The sequence below is a fragment of the Osmia bicornis genome, chromosome 5, assembly GCF_907164935.1.
Source record: "Osmia bicornis bicornis chromosome 5, iOsmBic2.1, whole genome shotgun sequence".
NCBI lineage: Eukaryota > Metazoa > Arthropoda > Insecta > Hymenoptera > Megachilidae > Osmia > Osmia bicornis.
The window spans coordinates 5,500,006-5,512,382 of NC_060220.1; the positions used below are offsets into that span (position 1 = coordinate 5,500,006).

Below are 12,377 nucleotides of genomic sequence, written 5' to 3' on the forward strand. Positions count from 1 at the left end.
AACAGGGTAACTCGACGCTGCTCTTCAAACGATCGTCGATCATCTCGACCGGTAGCAGTAATAACAGCGGTGCCGGCGAGGATTACGATTACGTGAATCTAGACTCGAGAGAAGTAGTCGCGAAGCAAAGGGAAGAAGTAAGAGCATCGTTGCCACAGGAACTCCGTAGTAATTTCGATCGTGTTGTATCCGAGTCGGACCATGCGACCATTCAAATGCCACCCACGACACCGACACCCATGGATCCCAACGACAAACAATTGTTAGCTTTCTACGCCGCCCAGGTGATCACGCATGGCAACCACCTGACTCATGCCATTGACGCGTTCATGCAGACGGTCGAACACAACCAACCACCCAAGGTGAGTACCACAAACTTGGTACAAGTTGACAGGATAATGCAGTGAATTAACAAAAATATTTGTCGTTATCTTAACAGGTGTTTCTGGCTCATGGGAAATTCGTGGTGTTGAGCGCTCACAGGCTAGTGCATATCGGTGACACGGTGCATAGAAACGTGACCAGAAACGACGTGAGAACACGGGTGCTGCAGTGTGCGAACGCACTGAACGAAGCTTTAGCGCAGACCGTGTCGAAGACGAAACAGGCAGCACAATTCTTTCCAAGCGTATCAGCCGTTCAAGAGATGGTCGACAGCGTGGTGGACGTTTCCCATCTGGCCAAGGATCTAAAAGTCGCGATGATTCACGCCGCGCATCAACCATGAGCGCTGAAACAGCAGATCCTCATCTTAAATACGGAAGAAGCTCGGCGATGCGCTAGCTGAGAAGAATTTCTCATTATTCTTCGGAGAGACTATGTTAGGGCGCACGAAACCCGCCGCTCCTTCAAGTTCCTTGGATTGGTCGGCAATCCTAATGATCAAACAGTTTCTGCCTACAGAAACATTGCGAGAACAGAAAAATTATTAAAATTTAATTGCAACAATCTATATCGTAGACGTGTGTACACTGCCCATTTGATAGAAACGAGCAGCTAACCCTTAAGACTCGACATCAAAGTCGAGCTTAAGAATACGGGGAAGATTAATAAGAATTATTATTCAGATTACTCGGATAGAACTTAGAAATTAAACCTCTGATCATTTAATCGATGGAAAAGGGAAATTGAACCACGAGAATCGTTCTGACTTCCTTTTTCGTTCGACCAAAACTAGACCTTTCTCTCTTTACCACGATAGAGAGTTCTCGAGGCCTATCGTTACTTAGAGATACACAACTGCCAAAGCCACAGGTACGTAGAACGTAAGGGAACCTCTTTCGAGACAAGCATTTTTGTAATGTATACTCGAGAATATAGAGAACGTAGACTTTTATAGGGAATATGTAACCGTGTCGTTAGCCGAAGATGTGAAGCTAATTAAACAACGTAAAAGATAAGAGCATGTGTGAAACGCGTTCGAAATGACTCTCGAAGAATTATTGATTGCTTAAAAAACGAGACTCGTTTGAAACGCTATGAAAAACGTGTTAATTAATTGTCATAGATGTGTGCTGCGAAGATAACGTTTTCGTTTAGAAACTTGTTCACGCGTTACTGTGAAACGAGAATATAGGTTGATGATAAAAAATATTAGAGAAAAGAACACAATGCCAGGAAATAGGATCGAATTAAGATTTCTGGATCCTGGGCTGTAGCCTCCCTTAGACCCACCCTTACTCCGGCGCTGCCAGGAAAAGAGCCACGAATGCAATATGGAATTTTCTACAATTAAGAGCAACAGCGAGGTTTATACAAAAATTTCACTGCGAACAAAAACGTAAAATCTGTCCTTTCGAAGGCCAATTTTAAGAAAATTTTATACAACTTTATTGAAAGGAGCACGACTTTTTCGTGCCTCAAGCCTTTTTATGGCTCTTCCAGGATCATCCAAACGCACAGCGAAGACTTGCAAAAAAAGAACCATTCGATTTGTAGATGTATACAATCACTTCGATCAGACGATTCGACACAATCAAACTCCCCTTACAGGAGTAACGAAAACAATAACTTGGAAAACGATACGCCTTATACACGATCACTTAATCAATCATTGTCAAATCTCCTGCTGATTATAAAACTTTCATCATTCGTTCTTGACATTGGCATAAGCTTAAAGTACTTTTATAATCGGCAGGATTAGAAATGTTATTGAAAAGAAATGTAGGGAGATAAATGAAATTCTTTTTCTTTCATTGTATCCTCTCAACTTTAGACGACAAATTATCTTCTTTGATTGTTTGAGAAACTAATCTACCTTAATATTCAACAACCACACATTATGAATGCGCCTTTTAAGGTCGATGTATCTTTCAAAGGATTTACTTTTCGCCATCAGACGCAGTCTTTTCTCGTTTTCTTCTTTGAATTGGCGAAAACTGGAGGATCGTTGGAACGATAAGATACGTTTCAATAAATAATCCGCACTTTTAGAGTATCTGCTACGATATAGCTTATAGTTTATTTTTTAGATACCATATAACCGAGCATATCGCGTGAACACGGACTCGTTTATGGGACTTGTATTATAATTTATTGGCGGAGCGTATTTGTATGATAAAATGCATTTTTCAGGCATTTAGAGTTTACTGTATATTTAGAATTTATACATAGCCGATACCAATAGGTGCTTATCACATTCTCGTTGAATCTTATTCTGATAATCGTGACATGCTATTAGATGAACTATTTCTTTGAATATATATATATATTTAAAAATAAACACGCATAAATTATGCATCGTCTTTATTACTTTAAGTAATTTCAATTGATTGTACATGGTACCTGGAGTTTCTTCTAATTGAGCACCCACGGAATTCGTTGTCAGTGAAGACTTCCGGTTGGAATTTTATCATAATTCAACGATTTATCGTTAATTATTATTGCGTTAAATTTTGGATACCTATTAATGTAATTAGTAATCTTAAAGTGTATCAAGAAATCAGATGATTAATTAACGTTTAAGTCCTTCGAACTGAATCGATTGTGTTAATTTAAAGACATTTAATGTGTACATAAGTATATTTATATATATATATACATATATATGTATATTACAATTATTCCTATTATGATGTATACACAAATACAATAATGTACCAACGCAGCAGTTACACAAAAAGATGTTTGACATTGTGCAATTGTCGAGTTTTAATTTCTAAGCATCGAATTATACTCAAGGAAATACGCGAGGTATTTAGAATTAGAAAAGATAATTAGAATTGTTTTACGTGAAGTAGATGCGAGGTTTTTTTCAAAAAGTTGATATCCGTTCGTACTTGATTCGCTTGGTAAAACCCGAATGATAATTTTGTATACTGGCGCGTTACATGTATATTATAGTTATAATAGTTCAATAAAGATTAATTAAATATGTATACAGGTAGTGAAATGAAAAGATCGTATTTTTTTCCAGTTTAGTTTCTTTATTATATTAAGATTCATGGGTCTTAAATAACATGATATATCAATTAACTACACGCAAATACATTCATTAGAAACATTTTAACTCAATTTGTATTGAAGTACATACAATAGTTTAGACGTCTCTCTTTTCCCGTCATAATTATTAACAAATACACCCCTTTGTAGTAGTAGCATATAAAACATTTCATATGTCTTAAGTAAGGCTTGAACGAACACAAATACTTGGTACAGAGTGATCCAAATTTGATTCACTCAAGTTGAAAATTGGACTTTTTAAAATGCAATCACGTAATAAACACAATTATTTTTTTCTTCAATAAATAAATCTAAATAAGTGTACATGATTTCATGTACTTTGAAATTATTTTTATTACGTGACTATTTCTCAAAAAATGATGCTAATATTCTCGATTAATAGATCAAAATCTGCGTGCGGGGAATTGACACGAAGTGACCACAGTCAATTTTTGATCACACTGTTCAAGTATTTGTGAATTTCTTAGAATAGCAAAACATACACATCAAATATTCAAGCTATAATGCTTGATTTACAATATTTTCATGCTTTTTTTCTTCTTCATACAGTTTCATTTATGAAAAATACCCATGTGTAAGACAGATTTAGATCCAGAAGTATGGAACTAATAATGCAAAAAATCAATTGGAACCTAATTGTAGAAAAACGTTCAAAGCTGACTATGAACGATCGCAGCACCGGCCAGTATGTGTGTGCGTATTACCATCCTTGATAGCTTTTTCTTTAGCTGCATTTTTTTCCATATGGAAACTGCTAAGATCTCGTTTCATAGCATACGCATCTTCTCCATCCGCATAATATTTCGGCTCGACTTCTGACACTTCAAATTGTAAACTGCTTGTATATAAATTTAAAGCTGCCCGGTTACTTCGACGAACATGCAGGGAAACATATTTTGCTCCAAAACATTCGACCATTGCTCTAGAAGCCTGATTCATAAGCTTTTGTGCAATACCAAGTCTTCTATGAGATCTTTTCACTGCCAAACTGGTAATGTGACCATGTGGATTATCCTCGCAATCCTCTTCCATTTTAGCAAGGACATATCCTACTATCCTGCCTTTTTCATCTTCAGCCACATAACTCAATTGTGGCCAAGAAAGTGCATGATATAAATAATATTTCATCTGATAATTTTCAGGTAGGCATTGTAAGTTACAATGTTGTATATTTAACAGATCATCTGTTGTTGCACAGCGTATGTTTATAGACATTTTCACAAGTTAAAATATTGTAGATATATGAATGAAAGATAAATTCACTTTGGTCTGTTCTCTTTTTAGAAGCTTCCTTGGATATTGCCTAGTAATCTATCTCAAATTTGCAAATACAGCCTTAATCCCTGCGAATCTTTTTCATACGAGATCGACCGTTTTTCAAATCATTGACGGATGAAGATTCACTCATTCCACCCAATAGTTCTCGAACAAATCGGAAGCGTGAAAGGAAAAATTTCCAAACTAAATACCAACCTGTAAAAAAACAAATATGTCTATGAATATAAACGATTATATACTAAGTAAACAATTTAAATTACAAATACTACAGCAGATTTTAGATTATTTATTCTAGTTCTAATAAAAATACTCAACTGAAGTACACTATACGACATACTTAAAACAGTATAGATAAAAGACAGTGCAATACAATTATAGCAAATTTTTCCATTAACAATATAGAAATATTAAAATACTATGAAACAAGAAACGTCTTAAATATTTACAGTCGAGAATAGTCGTCGATAATGCGCATACACGTGATGATAGAGGTTAAGTATATAGTCAAGCTCTCCTACTATACCTTCGACTTCGAAACTATATGACTATTCGACAGCTCGGGTAACAAAGTTTCGAAACTCTCTGCATACCGCGCAGCAATAACGGAACGTTACTATCTGTCGTTCTTACCCAGCAGCACCAGGCCAAATACTATGAGCAGACTCGATATCACGGAGAAGGCTGCTAGGACGATTTCCTGCATTATTAAATCCGTACCTCGAGTATCAATATATAACAAACTTCCTAGAACGACACACACGAGAACAGTGTCATAACCTCTATCGGTTTCTTACTTTCCTGGCAAGACAATTAAATTCACCGAATATAGAAACGCAAACGACAAATTTAGCACAACGTCGAAACGTAAATTCGCCTACGTTTTTTCTTTCACCGATAACACGCCATTTTGAATTCGTAACAGAGTTGTATGCGTATAGGTTATAAAATTACCCCCTCCCATCGAATAAATAAATTTTTTGTCATCATTTAGCGAATTATATGATCTATTACGGATGTATCACGTAACTTACCAAAGTCCAATTGTTTCTGTTTCGCTCACTAAACTGCATTACTGACACTAAAACTGAAAAATTGTAAAAATAAGCTGAGAACTTTTGAATAGTATCAACTAAAGCCGACAGGAAGTAGTTACAACTTGCGTTGCATATGCGCAATCGCATGATCCCCGGAAAAACCTTCCACAGCGGTTTTATTTAAAATTTAAAGAATCAAGAACAATGTATAATAATTAACAGGTAAACTTTCTTTAAGTAGAAGATAAGATTATTTTCTGCTTAAACTAATACGCAATACTTTATTATTACTAGATTTAAAATACATTAATCAATAAAATATATCAAATATTTGAATTACACAACTGATAGGTACAATTATATCTGCTGCATTAATGTGAGGTGCATTATGTACATTTAATCCTCTTCTTCATCAGCTTCTTCTAAGTGATCCAATTTTAGTTGTTTTGATTGATCAATTTTTTTTGCAGGCTTTTCTTTCTTGCTTTTCTTTTTCTGTTTTTGACCAACAATATATTCTGGCATAATAACCTTGCTACTTTTAAATGTTGGCTTATCTTCATCATCAATTACAACTGCATCATTATCATCTGTATTTTCTATTTCATTTTCAGGTTTCTTGAATTGAATATTTGAAGTTGTTTTATTCTTTCTAGATTTAAATACTATCTTAGACTGATTCTTTTCAATCGAATTAGGGTCATCTACATCCATTTCTTCGTCATTTATTTCAATAGATCTTCTTGTTTTTAATTCTTTTAAAAAGGACAATGCAGCCCTTGTGTTGCTTTGTTCTGTCATGTCATCATTAGACACATCATCTAAACTATACTTTGTCCATTTATGAGGATTTTTATGATAATCTGGTACATTTCTGTTGCTGGCACGTGGTGCTGGGCCCTCTGGTCTCTTAAAAATACTTTCTTTACCACGAAACCTCTTTGTTTCACTTTTACGTTTTTGACCATGCCTTGGAACCAAAGATTTTTTGTGTTCATCAACATCTATGTCCATCTCTCTAGATTCAATAGTGCTCTTATTCTTGTTACACTCTTGTTCTGCATTTGACAGCTTGTCAAACAGTAATTTTTGCCTGTTTGCAAACGCGCTATTACCGCCGTGTATGACAAAATCTCCAGACGTATGCATGTTTTCGAATTATTATTCAGAGATTTTTAAAAATATTTTTTCAAGCAGAAATGTCAAAACAAAATATTAGTAGAATAAGCACAACATGTAACGCACCGAAGTATTATAGGTTAGATACCCTAACAATTATTTTCTGCAACAATTATTAGAAATTTCTCAAATTTCAAAGTGATTTATCGCCACTTTACGAACTTTTAACGTTTAAACATTTAGCAAATGTGAAAATGTTGTTAATGTTATACTATGTTTTATGTACGTCGCCATTTTATCTCGAACGAAATTATCGAAAATAAAGAAGTTGCAGTTGCAGTGACTACAAATGCAAAAGACTGGACATGCCGTTGTCTTCAAGGGGTAATGATTTAAAGGATATTACCCCCGGCTCGGATGTTTTGGAAATTTTTATGGGAGGTAATTTGGGGGTTTGTAAGAAGATCTCCAAATTGCTAGACAAGCTTGGCAGAATAATTTGATATCTTTTTTCAGCAAGTACTATGGATGGGAGGCCTCGCTTCTCACGTGACGGATATATAGGACTGGTGAGATTTGCCGCTCTTCTCTCTTTAGTCATAAATAGAAGCAAGAGTGGAAATGCTCTACATGCTCTGTTTTATTTGAATTTGTAATTTCGGTGTATGATGGAATGATTTTGGATTGAGTGATTCGAAAAAGTTGAGTCCTTCCGAACGCCATTTTGAGCTTCGCCCAAGTAAAGCCGATATGCAATGTAATGTAATGTAATTTAAAGGGGTTGCCCGGGTAAAGCCAATATGTAATGTAATGTAATGTAATTTAAGGGGTCCCTGATACCCCCAGATGAGAAAGCAGTCTCCATGCAGAAAGCACAGCCAGTATGATAATCGTGCCTGTTTTACCAGCCCATCTTTTGCCGCACTTCAGACTGACATCTGACAAAACCAATTTTCACTCCCTTTCATTCTTATTTTTGTTTTTTCGACATCAGTCAAACATAACTGTTTGATTAACTTGTATTCACTTCATGCAAATAAATAATTTAAAAAAAACAACTGACGATGAGTTATTATTTAATTTAACCAATTCCATTTCCGAGTTATTTATCTAATGCCCGGCATTCCTTATATTCCGGTATCAAACAGCAGCAAATCGTACCAAATTTAGTCTTCATCTTCAACGTCAGAGGGCGCTGACTCAACATCGAAAATTTAGTTCGCATTTTTGCCGCTAGAGGGCCAGAATTTTTGCAAAGTTTAGTTCCTTTTTCTCCCACCAGAGGGCGCTGACCCGACATCGAAATTTTAGTTCACATTTTTGCCGCTAGGGGGCCAGAATTTTTGCAAAGTTTAGTTCCTTTTTCTCCCACCAGAGGGCGCTGACTCGACGTCGAAAATTTAGTTCACATTTTTGCCGCTAGAGGACCAGAATTTTTGCAAAGTTTAGTTCCTTTTTCTCCCGCCAGAGGGCGCTGACCCGACATCGAAAATTTAGTTCACATTTTTGCCGCTAGAGGGCCAGAATTTTTGCAAAGTTTAGTTCCTTTTTCTCCCACCAGAGGGCGCTGACTCGACATCGAAAATTTAGTTCACATTTTTGCCGCTAGAGGGCCAGAATTTTTGCAAAGTTTAGTTCCTTTTTCTCCCACCAGAGGGCGCTGACTCGACGTCGAAAATTTAGTTCACATTTTTGCCGCTAGAGGGCCAGAATTTTTGCAAAGTTTAGTTCCTTTTTCTCCCACCAGAGGGCGCTGACTCGACATCGAAAATTTAGTTCACATTTTTGCCGCTAGAGGGCCAAATTTTTTGCAAAATTTAGTTCGTTTTTTACTGCCAGGGGGCGCAATGCAGTGATATCTGAGTTGCCGAGATGTAAGGGATGCAGAGATGTAAGGGTTGCAGAGATGTAAGGGATGCAGAGATGTAAGGGATGCAGAGATGTAAGGGATGCAGAGATGTAAGGGATGCAGAGATGTAAGGGATGCAGAGATGTAAGGGATGCAGAGATGTAAGGGATGCAGAGATCTAAGGGATGCGGAAATGTAAGGGATGCAGAGATGTTAGAGTTGCCAAGATATAAGGGAGAAATAGATATAAAGAAAGCTGGGATGTAATGAATGCAGTGACGTAAAGGATGAAGGGATGCAGGGATGTAAGGGTTGCATTGATGTAAGGAATGCATTGATGTAAGGAATGCAGGGGATGTAAGGGATGAAGTAATGTAAGGAATGCTGGGATGTAAATAATGCTAAGATGTAACGGGGTGCAGATGAGATATAAAGAACTCAAGGATGTAAAGGAGGCACACAGGAGTAATCAAATCAACACGTTTTTCCTTCTAATGAGTTTATTCAATAAACTAAGAGAAAATGAAATAAGGGTACATGTATGTTTAGCAACTAGATCTGCACCCCTCGGCGGTCGCTATAACAAATGGCAAGGCTGAGCTCGAGACACTGACTGATAATAAGTAATGGCACCGACGAAAGACTGTAACTGTAACAGTCTCTCGTCGGTGGGAATGGGGTATAGTTTTTGATGTCGATGCAATCTGCTATTACCATCAAAGTGCGTTAGACTTTTGCAGTGCGAAGTATTTCTCATTTTTATACTGTTGAGCAGAAGGCGCTCTTTCTCGATGCACAAATTCATGACCTCCCGAAAATAATAGCATGTCCAGTGTCCAGTCCAGTCCAGTCAGGTTAGTGTCGTTATACCGCAATTCACCACAGTCCCTAACTGCGAAAAGACCAGTTTTCGTTCTTCGCGCATCTCTAGTACGCAACTTCGCCCTGATTGGCGATACTCCCAAACGAAGTGGAAAGCGATTAGCAGAGAGCTCGCTGCGTTCCCCCACCATCTTCCAACCTGCGCGTCGCAGTCGCAGTTATGGACTCTGGTGAACTGCGGTATACATGGTGTTGGGTGTTTTGATGGTTATGTATTGATGCTATTTCTGAAAGAAGTACGTAATTATTAGTACGTTTTAATGTACTTTATCCCGTAAAAAATTATTCGTTTAGTGTAATATTAACAACACAAAAATGGAGCAATTGCAGACTGCATTAACAGCAATCAAAGTGTTACGTTCAAGTGTTGGTCAGGTGTTTGATTCTTTAGGAAATGGATTAAGAGCTGACCATGGAGAGGAGAATAAAGAAAATAAATATCTACTTGAATTGCAAGAACTTTTAACAACTGTCAATGTTAATTTAAGGTATTAATATTATTATAAGTGAGGTCTTGTATTACATTTTAATTAATATTTCTTTATGTTTAGAGATGTCGAACAAGCTGTAAGTAGTTTAAATCCACCACCAGGACCATTTAATTTAGGTAGTACAGCATATCTCAGTCAAGAAACAACACAAGAAAGACAAGCATTATATGGTACATTAGTCAATAGTTACAAATGGACTGATAAAGTCCATGAATACAGTAATGTTGCTCAAATGTTACTTAGTCAAAATTCCTTAAAACGCTCCTATAATACACCTAGCAGAGCTAAAAGAGGAAGAATACAAACAAGCAATCATAATGTTCCTCAACAGTAAGTCAAATTACATTGGTATTTCAAAGTATGAGATGCACTAATTTTATTGATATTGTTATTCTTACAGACAAGTTGATTCCTTAATAGCTACATTTGATAGATTATTTAATGATATGACAGTTTCTGTGTCTCGACCATTTGCATCAAATGCAGTATTACATGTTACATTAGGCCATGTTTTAAAAGGAGTAATAGCATTCAAGGGCTTAATGATTGAATGGGTAGTGGTAAAAGGTTATGGAGAGACTATGGATTTATGGACAGAATCAAGGCACAAAGTTTTCAGAAAAGTAACAGAAAATGCGCATGCTGCAATGTTACATTTTTATTCACCTGCGCTACCCGAATTAGCAGTTCGATCGTTTATGGTAAGTGTATATGTAGAAAAAAATTGTGAATAATAAATATATTAATGATACAAAATTTTACTATTTAAATGTTTTATTCTTGTTCCAGACTTGGTTTCATAGTCTGAATAATTTATTTAGTGATCCGTGTAAGCGTTGCGGCTTACACCTGCACAGTGCTTTACCACCGACATGGAGAGATTTTCGAACTTTAGAACCTTATCATCAAGAATGTAAACCATAATATTCTAGAATAAGAAAATAAATTTGTACATAATTGTTTTTTCTACTTGAAATATAATTTAATTGAATATTTAATAGGTGGTATTTTATTCCTATAGAGTAATTAAAAACACTTCGATTTTACTTAATAAATATTTTTATTTGTAGATTTTAAAAGATGTGTATGATTTTCCACTTAAATTTATCTGTTCAGCTTAAATACATTAATCATAAGTAATTAAAGTATTATAGACAATTGCTACGCATATATACAATTGCAAATGAAACGATATTTGTAATGTTACAGGTTCACAGTTGTTTGCACTAATACAATCTGAAATTATATTGCATAGATTGAAAATGTGTAATATGGTTCTGCAGGAAGTTTTTTTAGAGAAGAAAGAAATATTTAGCAAGAACAAAATAAACATTTGTTTCAATTAAGAAAAAGATAAATTAAGAACAAAGAATTTGTATAAATCATTGAAAACATTTAAACATATATGATGTTTTATCAAATGTTACTAAAGATCCAATTTAAATCGAAAGAAAAATAATAAATTTTGGATGAAATAATCATTATAAAAATAAAAAAATCAATTTATCATCTTTTTTGCCAGAGAAAAACTTATTTTCGTGCTAAGATTTACGTATAATATACAAATGAGCAGGCATACAGTATTTTCTTTTCATTTGGAATATAATAGCTCTGCAATGAATGGATTTCTTTATCTGTACCCTACATTATGTATACCATTCTTAATAATTATTACATGCTATTTAATTTTACATAATTCTAGTTAATAATTAGATTATAAATACTTTTCACATAACTGTACACATTCACATTTGGAATAATCGGTGCTCGTCAATGAGCACAAGTCGTTTGAGTGGCAGTGAACTTATTTTTACAAATCGTTATTGTGATCACTTTCCTGGACTGTACCAATTCTTCCTTTTAAGGCTCTATAAATGTTGCAAATACTCAGTGAATTTAATATATCATATCATTGACTCGAATCTATGTACGCGATCATTGCTTGATTCATTTATCAAAGTTCGTGGTGAGTGCGAAATAGGTTCTTCCATAATGTTTATCAGTTTTTATATATATGCATAATATTACAGTTTTAGAAACGAATTACTTAACATTATCATTTACGTGTGAATGAATTTTATAGTGAAAATTAATTTTCTGGTACATGAAAAAGTGTTTCTGAAAGCACTTCGAACACCTACATCTTTTGTATTTTAAACCTTCGCGGTACAAGAGAAACATCTCCTGTTTGTTACTCTTTTGTTTTTTCTTGCAAAATTCATACGCGTATGCGAGCGTAACTGCACTCGTCTAACGAGACTA

The 12,377-nt window shown here is 35.4% G+C and overlaps 4 protein-coding genes across 7 annotated transcripts in view; 2 read left to right on the forward strand and 2 right to left on the reverse strand.

The window, feature by feature from the left end:
• LOC114877926 (breast cancer anti-estrogen resistance protein 1) overlaps window positions 1–3,377 on the forward strand; it is a 48,031-nt gene extending 44,654 nt beyond the window's left edge. Inside the window, exons 8-9 of the mRNA XM_029191099.2 lie at window positions 6–362; window positions 440–3,377. Coding sequence (XP_029046932.1) covers window positions 6–362; window positions 440–727 — 645 coding nt within the window. The 3' untranslated portion in view covers window positions 728–3,377. The remainder of the gene's footprint in view (window positions 1–5; window positions 363–439) is intronic.
• A 27-nt stretch (window positions 3,378–3,404) lies between these two features.
• LOC114877928 (N-alpha-acetyltransferase 11) lies at window positions 3,405–5,668 on the reverse strand. Of its 3 annotated transcripts, none has more exons than XM_029191103.2 (2): window positions 5,371–5,668; window positions 3,405–4,935 (listed from the first exon to the last, which is right to left on the reverse strand). In XM_029191103.2, exon 2 carries the CDS (start codon window positions 4,675–4,677, stop codon window positions 4,123–4,125), a length of 555 nt encoding a protein of 184 aa, XP_029046936.1. In that variant the 5' UTR covers window positions 4,678–4,935; window positions 5,371–5,668; the 3' UTR covers window positions 3,405–4,122. The 3 variants fall into 3 exon arrangements, with proteins under 3 accessions (XP_029046936.1, XP_029046934.1, XP_029046935.1); XM_029191101.2 differs by having other exon boundaries at window positions 5,264–5,668; XM_029191102.2 differs by having other exon boundaries at window positions 5,187–5,668.
• Window positions 5,669–6,035: 367 nt separating this feature from the next.
• LOC114877927 (protein TSSC4) lies at window positions 6,036–7,272 on the reverse strand. The gene has a single exon (XM_029191100.2). The coding sequence runs from the start codon at window positions 6,921–6,923 to the stop codon at window positions 6,171–6,173; it is 753 nt and encodes a 250-aa protein (XP_029046933.1). The 5' UTR covers window positions 6,924–7,272; the 3' UTR covers window positions 6,036–6,170.
• A 2,053-nt stretch (window positions 7,273–9,325) lies between these two features.
• On the forward strand, window positions 9,326–11,113 carry LOC114877929 (mediator of RNA polymerase II transcription subunit 27). 2 transcript variants are annotated; one of them, XM_029191107.2, is made up of 5 exons: window positions 9,326–9,596; window positions 9,919–10,112; window positions 10,176–10,445; window positions 10,516–10,816; window positions 10,905–11,113. In XM_029191107.2, the coding sequence occupies exons 2-5, from the start codon at window positions 9,940–9,942 to the stop codon at window positions 11,037–11,039; spliced, it is 879 nt and encodes a 292-aa protein (XP_029046940.1). In that variant the 5' UTR covers window positions 9,326–9,596; window positions 9,919–9,939; the 3' UTR covers window positions 11,040–11,113. The 2 variants fall into 2 exon arrangements, with proteins under 2 accessions (XP_029046940.1, XP_029046938.2); XM_029191105.2 differs by lacking the exon at window positions 9,326–9,596 and adding an exon at window positions 9,760–9,860.
• The last annotated feature ends 1,264 nt before the right edge of the window (window positions 11,114–12,377 follow it).